General features: G+C 37.1%; 1 protein-coding gene across 1 annotated transcript in view; it reads left to right on the forward strand.

Moving 5' to 3' along the window:
- The window catches only part of LOC105749909 (NACHT, LRR and PYD domains-containing protein 12), a 61,792-nt gene that overhangs the window by 10,752 nt on the left and 33,178 nt on the right, over positions 1-17,862 (forward strand). The window contains exons 2-4 of the mRNA XM_031961466.1: positions 2,276-2,479; positions 8,369-10,153; positions 13,370-13,540. Coding sequence (XP_031817326.1) covers positions 2,276-2,479; positions 8,369-10,153; positions 13,370-13,540 — 2,160 coding nt within the window. The remainder of the gene's footprint in view (positions 1-2,275; positions 2,480-8,368; positions 10,154-13,369; positions 13,541-17,862) is intronic.

The raw sequence follows: 17,862 nt of genomic DNA on the forward strand, positions 1-17,862 counted from the left end.
TTGATTTGTCTAATTCAGGTGCAAAGGTTGGTCTCCTACTTTACAGTTTTTTTGTCTTTTCTTTTTAACTCTCTTAACTTCCCCTTTTAGGGTAATACCACTTGGTGCAATATGTTTAATATTGATATTGCTTCGTTGTTTATGCTACCCTTTGGGGATTAGTTTCCTTCCTTATCTCTTTTAATTAGATCAATTTTTTCTTTTGCATCGGATGGATGGCCCCTTTTTGCTCACCTAAACATAAAGATTTTGCTCAGCCTTTTTACCTTTACTCTTATGTATCCCCTGCTTTAAATGTGTTTCTTTAAACAACATTTGTAGGGTTCGACTTTTATCCAGTCTGCTTCTGCCTCCTCTTTATGGGGGGTTTCCCATTCACATTTACGGTTAGGTTACTAAATCTGTTTTCCTCCATCCCCCCCGATTGTGCTTTCTTATTCTTGCCTCCCCCCAACCCTCTTTCCCCCCAAACTTATGGCCCCTCTTGTTCAGTCTTTCCTCTTTATAATCCCTCCCTCCCCCCGGGTCCTTCCCCTTCCCCCTTATTCTCTTTTTCTTTTCCCTTTTCCTCTCCCCGTTTTTTTAATGGGGCAGGGGGAATTTTCTCTAAAACAAATGTCAATTTTTTTCCAGCCAAGTCTGATGGGTAAAGATTACAAATTTCCTCCCCTCTCTAAATTCCCTCAGATTATGTTTCCCTTAGCCTCTTTGTGGGTTGGTTTCCCTCTTTTTCCCCCTTCCCCCTTTTTCCCAGTCCCTTTTCCATATATCTTCCCTTTTTTTTAGTTATATCATACTTCAAATTTTATTATTTTTTGTATATCCACAACAAAATCAATTCTCAAGTTATTTTTACCCTGCATTCTTGAGTTCTATTCTTGGAGATCAAATTTTTTGTTTAATTCTGGTTTTCTTCGAAACAAATTTTTTTGTTTATTTTCCATCTTCTTCCCTGGAAGAAAATTCCACAGCTGGGTAGTTTATTCTTGGCTGCATCCAAGTTCTTGCCTTTGATATCATATTCAGGCCCCTTCTTTCCTTTAATGTAGGGGGCAGCCCGATCCTGGGTGATCCTTTTGTGGCACCTCGGTTTTAAATGGTTTTTTTGGCTGCTTGTAAAATTTTTTCCTTTATCGTGGTTCAAAATTTTTGCCCCTATTCCTTTTGTTTTATTTTAGGGTTTCTTTCGAAGGTGTTGATGAATTCTTTTCAATCCTATTTTCCTTCTGATTCTTTACATCTAGGCAGTTTCTTTGATGATTTCTTGAAAAAAGGTATCTAGGCTCTTTTTTTCATCATAGTTTGGAAAAGTCCAATAATCCTCAGATTATTCCCTCTAGTCTTTTTCCGTTTCATTTTAGCAATGATAATTCATGGTTTTCCAGTTTGTCATTTTTTGGTTTTGTTGACTGTTCTTTTTAATCATCATTAGTTTCAATTTTTCAGTTCTAATTTTTAAAAATTATTTTTCTTCATTACTTTTTTATTCTTTCTGTATATGTCCAATTGGGTTTTGAAGATTGTTTTTTGGTCTGTGGAATTTTTTTCCATTTCACTAATTTTTTTTAGTAATTATTTTCTTTTTCAATTCACGATTCTACTTTCTTCTGTTCTTTGTCTTTTCAATTCGGATCCTACTTTCTAGTGTTTTTTTTTCAATTCACAATTCTTACTTTCCTTATTTTTTATTTTCAATTCAATTTGCACTTCCTGGGGAATTTTAACTTTTCAATTCTATTTCAGGAAGTTGTTTTGCTCTCTAATAAAGGCTTCTCTTTCTTTCCCATTTTCTTCAACTCTCTTTTGGGACTTTTAATGCTCTCTTCTTAGAGCATTAATAAGGGGACAGTCTGATGCTTTTGCTGTTTGGGTCTCTTCAGGTTTTGACCTGCTCTTTTTCTGCATAAAATGTCGATTATTCTTTTCTCTTTTTATTCTGTTTTAAAAGCCTTTAGGGTGGTCTCTAGGCAGGGGTTACCACTTCCTCTCCAGAGCAGGGAAAGATTAAAAGATTTCCGGCTCGAGGTATGGGGGTCTCTGGGATTTTCCCCCCCCAACAGGGGAATGGATTCAGCACTTTGGAAAACTATCAAACAGCTTATGGGCTAGTGGATTGGTTGCCCCTAGGCAAAAAGTGGTGAAAGTTCACCCCCGGGCGGCCCTTTGGGACTTGGTTTGCGCGGCCGGACCAGACCGCCCGGAACTCTCCCCAGTGTCTCTGCCAACTCAGCCCCTGGAAAAGCTCTATGGCCCCAACCAGCTCCCCACTGTGCAGATTGGGTAACTCGGCTCGTCCTCCTCCGTGCAGGATCACAACTCCCAAGGAAAAGCCCCTGCGGGGTTGGGGCTGCGGCGCAATGCTGGATTGTGCTTTCACCCCTGGTTTGGACTCTCCTCGGAACCCTAATTTCTCTCCCCTTCTTGATCTCCCCCTTGGCCCCGGAACCAACCTTTTGGGGGAACTGCAATTTTCTTCCCGGTGAGTTTTTCTATTTCTTATCTTTCAATTTTAGATCAAGACTATTTTTGATCGATATAATATTGTACAGGAAGAAAGAGCAAAAGCCGGTGTCTTCTCCCATCTTGGCTCCGCCCCCCCAGTTCATACCTCTAAAAGAGCATATAAAAGGAAGAACCTCAGTCAAGAGTCAGTAGAACTGGCGATTCAGAGAGAGCTGGAGGCTGAAGCTGGCAGAGGCAAAGGACAAGCAACAAGAGCTCTTGGAACCAAGGAAAACTTACCGGACTATTTTGAAAGAGACAATAAAGGATCTGACCTTTTAACAGCTGGCTGCATTTGAGGTGATTATTACTTTGAACTGAAACTAAGGCTGCCTCCAGAAGCTCCCCGAGAAATCTGCTCCCAGAGAACGAGCATAAATTAAAAAAGAACACTACAGGGTACAGAGTATGTTCCATGTTTTTGTTTGCCCATATTGCCCAACTTAATAAGCTCAAATGTCTGTTGTAAGGGAAAAACAAAAAATAAAGTAAAATGAGTGCTGATTGTACAGCATAAGTTCAAGCTGAGGAATGTGATTATAAGCAGCAGCTTCTTTTGTACTATTATATAAAGAAAACACCTGAAATTTTTAAAATAAAATTTTAATGTTATAGTTTACATTTTCTAAACATCCAAATGTCCTTACATTTTCTAAACATCCAAATGTCCTTACCCTAGCATCTTATATTAAGATGTCCAGGGCCTAATAATGGGTAGGAGACAAGAAAAACCCTCCCTACAGGTGAATGTATGGCCATGAGCAAAGACCCTGGAGATAGAATCACCAATACCTATCAGGTTGTTTATTGTACCCAGCACTGATTGTCTCTAAGACAAATGCAATAACCTTTATCTATTCTCTTTTTTTCTTCTGCCCTAAATAGTCATCTCTGACGAAGTAGGTAAGTCATTAAACAGAAGTGTAAAGATATTTCCTTTAGAAACAAATTCATTATTTATTATTGTTTTTAAACTTTTTGCTGATTTCTCTTAGGCTAATTGCCATATCCATTTCTATCATATATCCTACAGAAGAGCCAAGACTGAAAACAAATCCAAGAAACAAGAAAAAGCACCAAGAAGGGAAAGGTATGCAGGTGATAGAACTGTCAGTGGTTAAAATTAGGCTCAGTTTATTTTAACATGTGTAAAACGTAAGGGGATGTGCCAAAGGAACCTGGAATTTTTCCTTAATCATTTAATTAATTGAAGTCTTTTTGGACAAAACAGATAACATACCTTTTAAGAGAGCAAGATGGCAAAATACTGTTTAGTAATAGAATTAAGTGTTCAGATCCACACTGTATAGTTGCTAGAACTAATAAAAAGTGCTGGAGTTTATTAATGAGAAGAATGACATGATCAGACATTAGTAAGGTCACTTATGTAGTAATATGGTAGATGGAGAAGAAACAGATTTGAGATGAGTTGCTGACTTAATCAGGAGATTAATGTACAGTTGAGAGAGAGAATATTGGACTAATTTAGATTCTTTTATTCTAGAAATTGGAATGATGCCTACCTGAGTTCAAGGAATTTAAAATTGAGGAAATTTGTTCAGTTTCTCTTCCATTCACTTCAGTTGTAAACAAATGCCTCTCCAAATGAATGATTGTATTGCAACCCTGAGTGTGAAACAGAGAAGAGAAAGAGAAACACAGTTATGAAATTTCAGTGTTAAAAGGAAATTTGCTAAAGGAGATGCAATACATTTATCCAGAGAAAACATGGGAAGCTGCAGGCCTCTTTCTCTGTGTCCATATTAGGGTGATGGTTTGGCACTTCCCAAAATTACATTATTGTGAAAGCTCCAAAAATGGCATATTGACTTTACTTTTTAAAACAAAACAAAACAGGAAAGTCCCCAAATTCAATGTGTTTTGGAAATGCTTCTTTCTTTTCTAGGATTTTAATGTAGTGATTGCTGGCAAAGAAAGGGTTGTCTGCTGTAGTGTTCTTTTTAGGGTGCCAAAATATACCATCCAGACTAGCTCTCTGGAGGATCTTGGGGCCAGCCGGAGTCCTTGGTCTTAGTGGAGGAATGAAGGAGGCAGGAGACTCAAGAGGATGGTCAAAGATGGAGTCAGTTTATTTCAAGTCACCTCAGCCCTTAAATACCTTAGTTAAGATTATATCACCATAACCACTGTGCAAGTGCTAAGTATTAGCACCCTGCTATTGATATGTAAGCATCCTTTGCTTCAAGTAGAACAGGGGTGGTTCTGCCCTCCTTGACTTCTCAGGAAGGCTGAGAGCCCTTAGGGGAGATGGGGAGCCAAATCAGACCTTGTCAGCAGGTTCCCCCTGGGCTGAACGGTCTTATACCTTACCTGGAGTTCCCCCACTATCTGCGGTCCTCTGCTGTCTGCCCTTCTGCCTTCTGATTTGTGTTTGGGGTTTTTTTGAGCACAGTGGTTGAAGGAGATGAAAGAATGAAAATTTATTGCTCCATGACTCAATCAAGGTTGGCCAATAAGGAGAATATGTACAGTATTGCCTCCTAAAGGCAACTGGCAGCCAGCTTACCTCTCCCAGGTCTTCAAACGCTTCTGGCCACAACCAGCACGCGACACCCCAACAGAATACCCAAATTACCTTGTTCAGTAGTAGAAGCTTATTGTCTGGATTATATCTTGACTCCTTCACCAGTTCTCTTACACAAATATTTATAGGGCATATGTTAATTAACCCCAGCAGCAGGTATTAGCCAATCATAAGGGAAGACATGTCCCTTGAGGTACATGCTTAATACAAGTTTCCTTATCTCTAGGAAGAATCTGTTCCCAGAAAGGAGCTGCAGAAGTCATACCTGGATGCTCTAGGGCAGTGGTCCTCAAAGTGTAGTCCAAAGAATTGTTGGGGTCTCTGAAACCTTTTCAGAGTGTCTATAAATTCAAAATCATTTTTTATTTCTAATATAGTAAATAGCTATAAATATAACCCATGTGAACAAAAATTCTTTGAACAGATCCTCGATAGTTTTTAACAACATGAAGATACTGAGAACAAAAGTTTGAGAACCACTGCCTAGGGGTTAGGGCCCTAGTTACCTTGTTTTGGTTTTCTATCCGTTGCTTAGGCTCTAAGAGTACAGTCATATCTTTGCTGCCTGGGTAAAAGTAGACACTTTAAGGAATTTTTCTTAGGTAAAGAAAGGAAGACTGCTCATTTTAGAAGGAAAAGCAAAAATCAAGATATAGTTAATACTTCCTGGATGTGTAATACCTATCTAACAAATGTCAGAAGAATATCTTAGGGTCGTTTTCTCTAACGTGGGGCCAAAGACCTCAGAGTTGTTTATGACTCAGATTTTGGAGGCAGGGAATAGAAGATAAACATAAGACCTCAGTTATTAATATAGGTGGACCTATGTATAGACATATATATATATATATATATATATATATATTCTTTAGTAAGTAATTTTGCTTAATTTATATTCCTTAGAGTAAGGAAGGATAGCATTTGTGTTTACACAGCTCCACAAAGCAAAATCTTAACCCTTCACATATAAGAAAATAGTATATAGAACTTTAGAAACCAGAAGAATGGAGAGGCCCATAGTCATATGAACATTTAAAAGCAGATAAATATGAAAGATGAATTCAATTGAAATTCATGAAATTTTTTAGAATTGAAAATACTTGACAATTTCTTAGATATGTAGGGTGAGGGACAGTGTATGGTGCAAAATGAGACAACATGGAAGAAAGAATGGGTGGTGTCCTCAAGAGCTAAGTTTTGGGGAAAAGTAATTAGTTCACTTTTGAATGTATTGGCTTTGAGATTCTGTGGTGGACGGCTTTTGTGAGCTCATGACATATGAGCCCTTTGATCTCAAAAGTGAGATGAATGAGACAGGGGTCTCATAGGGTGTGAAAAGAGCTCCAGTTTATTTATTATGCTGTACAGCCTTGTTGATATACATTTTTGCAACTGTGATCAGCCCGTGGACAATAGGCAGTCCACAATCACCATTCAGAGAAGCAGCTCGTGGGCATTGCTTATGCATGGTACTTACCAATGGGAGGAGAGCCGGTCCAGCAATTCAGCAGCTCACTCACAGGCGAGAGGCCCTGTCCAGGCATCCCTGGTCATGTAGCCATTGGCTGTGACCCTCCTGCTCACTCATTCCCAGGATGATAAATCAATGCTCCTTGTTCAACAAGGGCATTTCTACAATGTGGCAGAAAACTTGTTGTGCATCAAGGGTCAAGGTGGCCTCGGTATTCCCTTTCAGCAGAATCCATAATCTAACAAGATTCTGATGAAAATTCAGAAAATTCAGTGTGAACTGTATAATAGGAAATTGGTTATGTGGTGTTGGAGCTCAGAAAAAAGACTAGAGTTAGATAGATCTGGATATCACTTGTATAGACAGAATATTTGAACACTTTGGGAAAGGACTCATGCTTATCATGTCTCAAGTCAGTCAACAGGCATTTATTAAGTACGTACTGTGCTTAATGCTTGGGATAATGAATAAAAGTAGAAAGAAAAATAGTCTGTGTCCTATAACAATTGGTGTTCGAGTAGGGAAAGAAGAAAAATTAAAAAAAAAAAAAACTTGACAAGTTGGGTTTGGGAGGAGATACCTGCCATCAGGCAAGGCAGAGAAAGTTCTGAATACAACCTAGAGAGTAATAGCCCGGAGTGCCTGCCTTCAATGCAGGTTCTTAGAGGAGTCATCCAATTTGAGGGAAAGGTCTGGGAAGTTGAAGGGGCTTCAATTGTGTTAGTTCCTTGACTGGAAGAGCTTTTAGAAAGAAATGATTTCTGAGGCATGGTGTAAGAAAGTCAGTGTATCCTGGAGAGGAGCCAGTTGGTAGAATGCACAGAAGGCAGGTTTCAGCTCACGAAAAGGAAGGGCTCTCAGCTTTTTACAGCTACCCTCCAGAATTGAGGAGCCCCTTAGGATGTGGTGAGTTCCCATGACTTGTTTGTATGAGGACTCTGGACAAGCTCTTGTTGGGAATATTATAGAAGCTTCTTACAATGCTTTGTATCCTATTTCTTTGAAATAAAAATAAAGGACTGTTCAAAGGAAGAAGTGATTTGATAACCCTTCAGGACACTTTGTAAATCCAATTATTCCTTAATTATAGCACAGAGTCATCATCACCAAAGAATAAAAACTAATATAAGGTAGTCAGAAATGAGATCAAAATGGGCATAACAGAAGGGAACACTGTAGGAGTTGAGAAATCATACATTTGGAATGATCAGAAGAAAGACTCATGGGATAGTGGGATTTTCTTGGATTCTTAGGAACTGACAAGATTTTGACAGAGGAAATGTTTTTTGGTGAGCCCAAGACATTCTAATTACCATTTATTGTTTCTTATGCCTGAAATTCTCACTGTCATCTCCAGGCTTACAGAAAGTCTCAGCTAAAATCCTACCTTTTGCAAAAAGACTTTCCCAGTGTCCCTTCTGTTAGTGCTTTCCTGCAGAGATTATTTACAATTTATCTTGATTATATCTTGTTCATGTCCACTGTTTGCATGTTGTTTCCCTTATTAGATTGCAAGCTTCTTGAGGATAGGATTATTTTTGTCATTGTTCTTATCCCCAACTCTTGGGAAACTACCTGTCGTATAGAAGGCAATAAATGTTTGAGGAGTTGACTTGTGGATTTCAATGGCATAACATGAACTATGCAAAGGAGGGTAGGAAGCTCCTGAAAGGGAAGCTGGGAGAAAATAAGATGGACAAATAAGGCCTTGAAATACGGTGTAAGGTTAGACATTGTCCTGTGAACAAGACAGAGACATTGAGGCTTCTGATGTGGGCTGTGTTTATGTTTCAGAAAGATCACTTAAGCTGAGGTGCGGGCAAGGTTTGGGGGCTTTCCTTGGACACCAGATGTGAGAAGAGGGCAAACCCAGGGGGCAGCACTTCACCTTTATATGGGCTTTGGGAACAGTGGTGCCCTAGTCATGATCTCAGGGACATTTCCCAAAGACCCCTCAGCAAATATAACCCTGAAATCTCTGTTTTGTTTGTTGTGACTTTAGATGAAAGAAATAAGTACCGAGAACGAATGAAAGAGAAATTCCAGCTCATGAGGGAGAGGAATTCTCGTCCTGGGGAGCATGAGCTCTTTCACCACCGATTCACACAGCTGCTGCTTCTTCGAGGTTATCGGTACAAGGAACAGAAGCATCATGAGCTCCTTGTTTATGGATGGGAACACACTGAGTTCATGCAGGAACGAGGGCAGCTTATAGAGATGGTAGCGTTATTTGATCCCTTTAAGGAGACAGGTGTCCAACCACGCACTGTTGTGCTGCAAGGGGCTGCTGGTATTGGGAAGACCACCCTGGCCAGCAAGGTGATGTTGGACTGGGCAGAAGGAAACCTCTTCCAGGAGAGGTTCGACTATGTTTTCTATCTCACCTGCAGAGAACTGAACCCATTAGGAGAGAGAGAAATTAGTTTTGCTGATTTAATTGCCAATGACTGGCCTGGCCCAAAGGCTCCCATGGCAGAGATCATGTCCCAGCCAGAGAGACTTCTGTTCATCATTGATGGTTTAGATGAACTGAAATTCCCTTGTAACGAGCACAGATATGATCTATGCAAAGACTGGAAGCAGAAGGAGCCAGTATCCATCTTGCTGAGCAGCTTACTGAGGAAAACCTTGCTCCCTGAAGCCTGCTTGCTGCTCACAACAAGACTCACTGCTCTGGGGAAATTTTGTCCTTTGTTAGAGAGTCCACGTCATGTGGAGATCCTGGGCTTCTCGGTGCAGCAGAGGAAGGAGTATTTCTGCAAATTTTTCAGAGATAAAGATTTGGGTAAAAAAGCCTTTCATTTAGTAAAAGGCAATGACACACTATTCACTATGTGCTCCGTTCCCCTGATGAACTGGGTTGTCTGCACTTGCCTGAAACAGCAGATGGAGAAAGGACAAGATCCTGTCCAGGCTTTGAAAACCACCACTGCCCTCTACATGTGTTATCTTTCCAATTTAATCATCCCTGATGACAAAAACTTCATCCCTCAGCACTTGAGGGGTCTGTGTCGCTTGGCTGCTGAGGGGATCTGGGACAGGAAACTGCTGTTTGAGGAGGAGGACCTCAGGAGGAATACCTTGGAGGCAGCTGATGTCTCTGCCTTCTTAGACATGAATCTTTTCCAGAAAGACAGTGGCTGTGAAAACTGCTACAGCTTCATTCACTTGAGCTTCCAAGAGTTTTTTGCTGCCATATTCTATGTGATGAACACAGAGAAAGAAGGGATGAAGAGTTCTGATGCCTCCATCCCAGGTGTCAGAGAACTTCTGGAGGAGTGTAGTGGGCTTAATTCCAGCTTTGTGGTTCTGGTGGTCCGCTTCCTGTTTGGCTTCCTAAACGTAGAGACAGCAAAGGAGCTGGAGAGAAAATTCAGATGCAGAATGTCACTGAAAATCAAGTCACAGTTACTGCAGTGGGCTCAGGGAGAGACTGAAAGAAATATACAATACCATCAGTCTATGCTTTATTTCCGAGAATTTTATTCTCACTTATATGAGACTCAAGACTCTGAATTTGTAACACAGGTGCTAGATAACATCCAAGAAATTAAAGTACAAGTTTACCACCAGTATGATGCCCTGAATGCAGCTTTTTGTATTAAGCACTGTTATAAGGCAAGAAAAATATCTTTGTGAGTATCTTCATTTCTTTCTTCTTTTTTTTTTTACTTTACAATTTAAATTTTATTAGAAAAATTTTTACATGATAATCACATTTCTCAGAATGTCCTCTGTGTGTTTACATAAAATATGCTAAAATTAATATCTGTAATGACACCTTGTTATCGTAAGTTGTCATACTTGTTTAAATCAAAACTCTTGTGCACCCATATATGTTTAATGGTGATTGGAATCCTTACAGTTGTTAATTTTAGCACAAATACTTAATTTATCACTTTTTCAAATTTGAGTAAAATTGGACAATTATTCTATGGCATATCTATTCCCAAGGGATATTAGTCTACATAAAACACATAGGGTGCTATATTTTGTGTGTTAATTTTTCAAAAAGAATGTTCTATAAAGTAGGAAATAAGTGTAAGGAAAATAAGAGGTTTACAAAGTACAAATAGCTTATCAAGTTACTTTTTATAAAATGAGAAATATGTATCTATTATAAATCAAGGTGCTATAAATTGGTAGTTTGCAAAATACACAATTGTATTGTGAGTTTTGTCTAAATGTCACTTAAATTATGAAATTGATATAGATGATTCTATAAATAATCAATATAAGTTGTTCATCAATCCTTGCATCCCAGTAATGGTTCCCAAAGTCCAACATCATGAATTACAATCAAATACATTTTTCAGCAGACCTTATTTAAGCAATTAAATCAAAGTAACTATGACCTGAGTAAGTACAATTGTTCAAGTAAAATAAATCTAATTTTTTGGTTTTATTATTAGCAGTTAATTATAAGTGCAATTTCTCATATTCTCATATACTTTCCAGACCAGTTCCCTTTTCTTTTTAATATGCAGGTGCAATATACTTTGTTTATAGAATATTTCAATTCATATAAAAACTGTTAATACATACTGTAGGTGAATACCATATTTAAATTCCACCCTAATAACTAAAATTATAAATAAAAAAACTTGAAAGCACTTTAATTATTCTTTAAATACTTGAGTATGATCCCTCCTTCATATGGGAGTTTATTAAGATAATTGGAAATAACTGATTCTAACATTGACTCTCAAAAGAGGAGCCCTGTCTTTACAAAATATTAATAGTTTATAAGTTGATCTTTTTGGATCTTTTTCAAAAAGAACTTTTATCCTATGCTATCATATTCAAAGTATTCACACTTGGAAAACATAAAATCAAAGTCTAAAATAAATTTTGATACAATATTGTTAAATTTTTCTATATGAGAAAAATGAGTAGTATTTTGCTTGTAAATATGTAATAGAATACACTTAACAGGAATACTACTATATTATTGTACTTCATATGTCATATTGATCATGATAAGTAAAATATACTATCTGGAGAAGAAATAAGAAAGTTTAAGGTCTTTGGATGTCATCTATCATCATTACACAAATTCTAGAATTGTGTAGGTGTAATATTGCTGTACAATATGAATTTAGAACATTCCCAGCTATGTTTTAGTAGCCATCTCAACTATGAATACTGGCTACATGTTTTATACATATCTAAAGAGGATTAACAAAAAATTCTAATCCTCTAGGTATCAAGCTAACCTTGGTTTCTGAAACTAATCATTTTAGAAGTTATTACTTTTTAGATGGTGGCTAGGTTTTCATGTTAATTTTTATTTCTATTATCACAGAAAGCATTTGGATTGATTCATGTATTTCTTGTGTCTTGAAGCCTTTACTGGGCTCTTTGCAGACAGATTGAACTATGGATCTTTCTTTTGAGGGAGCCCAATGTTTTACTTTCAGCTTTGGCCATAGGACCAGCCCAGAATGTCACTCTGGCTTTTCTTTCTTTGGGGACAGAGAATTTTGGGACCAAAGAGTCAAATGCTACTGACTGTTTAAAAATTGCAATTGTAGAAGAGATCCCTAATGGATAATAGTTTTGTCTTTGCCAGAAAAAAATAAAACCCAGGCACTAATTCAAACCAGTATGTCATAAGTGGGTTTGTCACATAAATGGTGAAAAGAACACTACTGTAGTTTGCTGCACTGGCACAAAGAAGGGCAAAGTGCAACAATGCCTGGCATTTGGCTCTTCATCTTTGATGGTGGATTTCATTTATTAGGCATCTACTATGTGGAAGCACTAATTAGATTCTGGAGACAAAAGAAAACGTTTACAAGGAGATTGTATTCTATACTTTTGGTGTCTACAGTGCTCTATGTTTCTTCTCCAAATTTTCTTTATGATAAATGACTTAAAATTTCTGGGAACCAGGGCAGTTGGGTGGTATAGTGGATGGATTACCAGCACTGAAGTCAGGAGGACCTGAGTTCAAATCTAGCCTCAGACACTTAACACTTCCTAGCTGTGTGACCCTGGGCAAGTCACTTAACCCCAATTGTCTCAGGAAAAAAAAAAGCTGGGACCATTTCCAAGTGGCATATCTAGGAATGTAATACATAACTCCAAGTGCAATTACAGCAAAATAAACACTTGTAAGGGTGCCTTTGAAGGGAAAAATGACAGAAAACAAAATAAAAATGAAGCCTGAGCAGTATTAGAAAAGTTTTAAATGATCTTACCCCTTCAGTTGGGAAAGTTATGGGCTCAATGTATTTATCTAAGCCTTTGCAATTTAATCTCTTTTAGCACTGGCTGGGGTTGTCATCTCTTCTCTCCTGGGACATTCTGGGAGTAACTTTCCGTTCCCTTGTTCTAATGGCAATTCCTCATGACAAATTCTTCAGTTGCTGAGTCCTATAGAGAGCTTTCGGTATAATGGGATCTCTTCTTATTCTGAATAACTGAGTCTGTCATTGTAAATTCTGGGCTTCTGTGCATGTCAAATATTTAGAGATCTTTCCCATCATTCTTTGAGGTTTTTCCCTCTTTCTTTCAACTAACTGATCCAGATATTGGTTTTAGCATTGCCACTGAGCATTGGAGGGTTTGAGTAAGAAAACAATGGGGAAAAGGTGTTGAGGAGGAAGCAGGAGTTTGAGTGAAGGCCAAATGTATCTGGCGGTGAGCCAGTACTTGGATTTGTCTAAGATATATCAGCCTTGGGAGTCCCAAGCTAATGTTACTTCTATTCTCCTTGAAAATTGTTACAATTTACAAGGAAGGATCTTTTCACTTTTGCCCTTCAGAAAAACATGTACAGACATTAATATTGGCAGGTAACTTGACTGCCACTGATACCAATAACAAATTCTCTCATTTTTCTCTAGTTATTCTAATTTTGGTTTACCTGCTGGTATTTGGCAAGAGCTTTTTTCCATAGTCAACAAGAATCCAGACCTGAAGGAGTTAATGCTGGGCAGCTTTGAATTTGATGACTCATGTATGGAAAACCTTTGTAAGGAACTAAACAATCCAAACTGCAAACTGGAAAAACTGACGTAAGTATAAATTGGCCCCATGTCTGGGGTAACTATGAGTGTGTGAGTGGGAAATATGAGGTAAAGAACTGAGGTGTGAAAAAGAAAGATCTTAGGAGGCAAAGAAAGGATGGACCTGAATCTAAATGAGTGGAAAAATAGGATGATGAAAAGTAGAGGAAAAAAAAACCAGAGGGAAAATGGATCTATACCCTTACCACCACTAATCGATATTAGAAATATTAGTTAAAACAACAACAAACAAAAGAGAATGAAATTAAAGTTATACATATTAGCAAAAAGAAAAAAAAACCCTGAAATTATCTCTATTTCTTTGATGACATGATGGTATCTTCTGAAATCCTCAGAGAGTCAATGAAGAAACTAATTAGTAATAGATTCATACATTTAGAGCTTAAAAGGAGAACAAGATGTTCTTCCTCTGATTTTACAGATAAAAACCTCAAGACTCATTGACATTAATTAAGTCATACAATCAGAATTTAAACTAAGGTTGGTTGACTCCAAATCCAATACTATAGCATTAGTAAGATAGCAAGGTACAAAATTTATCTATTTGCAAATTGCCAGCAAATCATGTTTTTTTTTGGTAAAATAGGAATATACATATGCTCATATGTATGATTACATATATAAATATATAGGCACATATTACACATGTATATATGACATGTATATCTATATACATAGGATAAGATTATGAACTATTCTATCTAAAATATATAATTTTATTTATATATTAAAAACACATACTTTAGATTTTTTTCTATTTTTATTTTTGAATGATATCCAGAAGCAACATCTCCTTTGTACTAGGTATTGCACATGGTGCAGGAGAAGAAATGATAAGTATTATACACTCAGTGCCCTTAAAGACTTCATGTTTTGTCTGTATAAAGTTTTCTTCTTTATAGATGGAATAGAAGAATTTTGAGGGAACATACTGTTTCATTTTTGTTTTTTTATCCCTAGTATTTAACACAGTGTCTGGTACTTAATGAATGCTTAGTGATTGATCAAAATCCGTAGAAAATAAAAAAAAGCAGAAAACATACAAACAAGATTTATATAAATACAATTTTTTACAGAAATAAAGAGATATAAATAATGAGAGGTTGAAAATGATGATGATCTCTTAATTTTTAAGGCTTAATAAATATTATACAAATTAAGTTACCATGGAAATATTTTATAGAATCAGAAAAAAGTAACAACAAAATTTATTTCGTTAATCAAAATTTTCAGTTTCAGGGGAAATAATAGCAAAAAAATACAAATAAAGGAAATTAGAAGACTTCAAATTCTATTATAAAGTATCAAATTTGTTTGGTAGTTGTTAAAATAGAGAAGTAATTAAGGACAGGGGATGAGATAAAGAATAAACAGAAAGCTTTGAAAATAATAATCCTCAGTGGGATTAAGCTAAGAATATAATATTGAAAGGAAAATTCTCTTTCTGATCAGTTTAGCTCTGAATACTAGAAGGCAGTTTGATAGGAATTCAGTTTAAATCTCATACCACATACCATAGTTAGCTAAAAAATGGATTGTTTTTCAGTTATTTCAATCATGTCTGATTCTTTGTAACCCTTTTGTGAACTTTGGGGTTTTCTTGATAAGGATATTGTAGCACTTTGCCACTTCCTTTTACTTTTCATTTTATACCTGAGGAAACTGCCTAGAGTTACCCTATTAGTAAGTATCTGTGACCACATTTAAATGCAAGAAAAGTCTTCCTGACTCTAGGCTCAGCATTCTATCCACCAAACTAACTACCTATTTTCAAAATGCATTATACGATCTAAACATGATAATTTTAGCCATAAAAAATTAATGAGAACAAGATCAGTCACCTTCCTGAAATTTCTTAAATAAAAGAGAGAAAATAGACATTATTGAAAATCTAGTTCTTCTCTACTCTCTCCATCCTGCAGTCCCAGGGAAATTAGATTTTGTCTCTGGCACTACCCTTGACTTAGCTAGGCCAGCTGTTCTGTTCCAGATCTCCACAGCACTTCCCACACATCTCCACACAAAGCCATGGGCATAAAGGATGATACCATAAACAAATTAGGAGAACAAGGGATAATTTACCTATCAGATGTTTGGAGAAGAGAGGGATTTATAACCAAAGAAGAACTAGAGAACATTATGAAAGGCAAAATGGACAGTTTTCATTAATGATTAACATCATTCATTGTTAAAAAGTTTTTCCACAAATAAAATCAACAAAAACAAGATTAAAAGGGAAGTACAAAGTTAGGAAAAAATCTTTACAATCAGTGTTTCTGATAAATGTCTCATTTCTGAATTATATAAAAAACTGCTTCAAATTTGTAAAAATATAACTTATTTCTCAGTTGATAAATGGTTAAAGGATATAAACAGATACTTTTCAGATGATGAAATTAAAGCTACCTATAGTCATATGAAAAGATGCTCCAAATAACTATTGATTAGAGAAATGCAAATTAAAACAACTCTGAGGTACCATCTCACATCTCTCAGGTTGATTAAGATGATAGGAAAAGATCATGATAAATGTTGGAGATGTGGAAAAACTGGGACACTAATGCATTGTTGATGGAATTCTAATCATTCTAGGGTGTAATTTGGTACTATGCCCAAATGGCTACAAAATTGTGCAAATCTTTGACCAAACAGTACCATTACCTGCTCTGTAACCCAAGGAAATCATAAAGTAGAGAAAAGAATTCACATGTGCAGAAATGTAGCAGTTCTTTTTGTGGTGGCAAAGAATTAGAAAATTAGTAGATATCTCTCAATTGGGGAATAGCTGAACATATTGTGGTATATGAGAGAAATGAAATATTATTGTTCTGTAAAAAATGATGAACAAACTTGTAATGTTCTTCTCTAAATTGTAATGTTCTCTAGGAGCAGGTTTCTTGGGTGGCTTCTGGGGGCAGCCTTAGTTTCAGTTCAGAGTAATCACCCTAAAAGTACCCAGGAGTTAAAGTCCAAATCCTTTATTTTCTCTTTCCAAATATTCTCTCCTTCATTGGTCCCGGTTAGTTTTCTTAGAGACCTATATCTCTCCTTGGTTCCAAGAGCTCTTGCCGCAAGTCCTTTGCCTCTGCCAGCTTCAGCCTTTATGTCTCCAGCCAGCACAAAGGTGGAAGTTGGAATGAATCTGTCTCTGCTTCTGAAAGTGGGCTTGTGTGTTAGTGGGCTTGTCCTTTAGTGGGCTCCTCTTTATATATGCCCTCTTAAAGGTGTGAATCTTGTGGAACTCTAATAAGTACTAAGTACATTAGTGAACTAGGGAACTGTTAAATACTATGCTAAATTAGATAATTATATTGTCAATCAATTCCAGTGACTTAGCACCTTGTAAGAATCCTAACATCTCCCACTTTCTTTTGATTTAGAACATAGGTAGTCATGATGACCTCCCTGACTTCTCAAGGAGGTGAGAACCCCAAAAAAGGTGATCATGCCTTCCCTGACTGCTCAAAAAGGAATGAAAACATCATAAAAAGGAGGTGATCACGCCCTCCCTGACAAGTATAATCTTCTCTGGGAGCAGATTTCTTGGGGGGCTTTTGGAGGCAGCCTTCCTTTCAGTTCAGTGTAATAATCACCCCAAATGCAGCCAGGAGTTAAAGTCCAAATCTTTTATTGTCTCTTTCCAAGTCTTATCTCCTTCACTTGGGGCTCAGCTAGTTTTCTGGAGGCCTTTCGGATCTTGGTTTCAGTGTTCTCCACAGGACAGCCTGCCACCAATTCTCTATCTTCCTTCGTTCTGCCCAACTGAATCCTGGCTTCTGAGTCTCCCTGAGTGCATCCTGGTTGAAGCTCCTACCTTATATATGCTCTCTTAAAGGTGTGAATCTTGTAGTACTCTAATAAGTACTAATAAGTACATTAGTGAACTAGAGAACTGTTAATTACCCTGCTAAATTAAATAACTGACTTAGCACCTTGTAAGAATCCTAACACAAACTGATTTTAGAAAGGACTAGAAAGAATTACATAAATGAATGCTGAGTGCTATGCTCTCTATGGCACATAGGTGATTTTTGATCAAATATTATCCCAAATAAGAGATATCAGTATACTTTCTTCTCTTCATTTTGGAAGAGAGAGGACTTTGGATGTCTAATGTTGCATATGCTGACAGACTTGCATCCATGTTGGTTTGTTTTGTGGAAATATTTTCCCTGCTCTTTTATTCCTTGTTATAAGTAATGGTTGTAGAACTGGGTGATGGGGAGATTTATTTAGAATTGAAAATATTATAAAAACAAGGCTCACCACAAGACATTTTTTCAAAATAAGAAGGATCGTGTGTGTATATG

Source organism: Sarcophilus harrisii, chromosome 3 (genome assembly GCF_902635505.1).
Source record: "Sarcophilus harrisii chromosome 3, mSarHar1.11, whole genome shotgun sequence".
NCBI classification, from domain to species: Eukaryota; Metazoa; Chordata; class Mammalia; order Dasyuromorphia; family Dasyuridae; genus Sarcophilus; species Sarcophilus harrisii.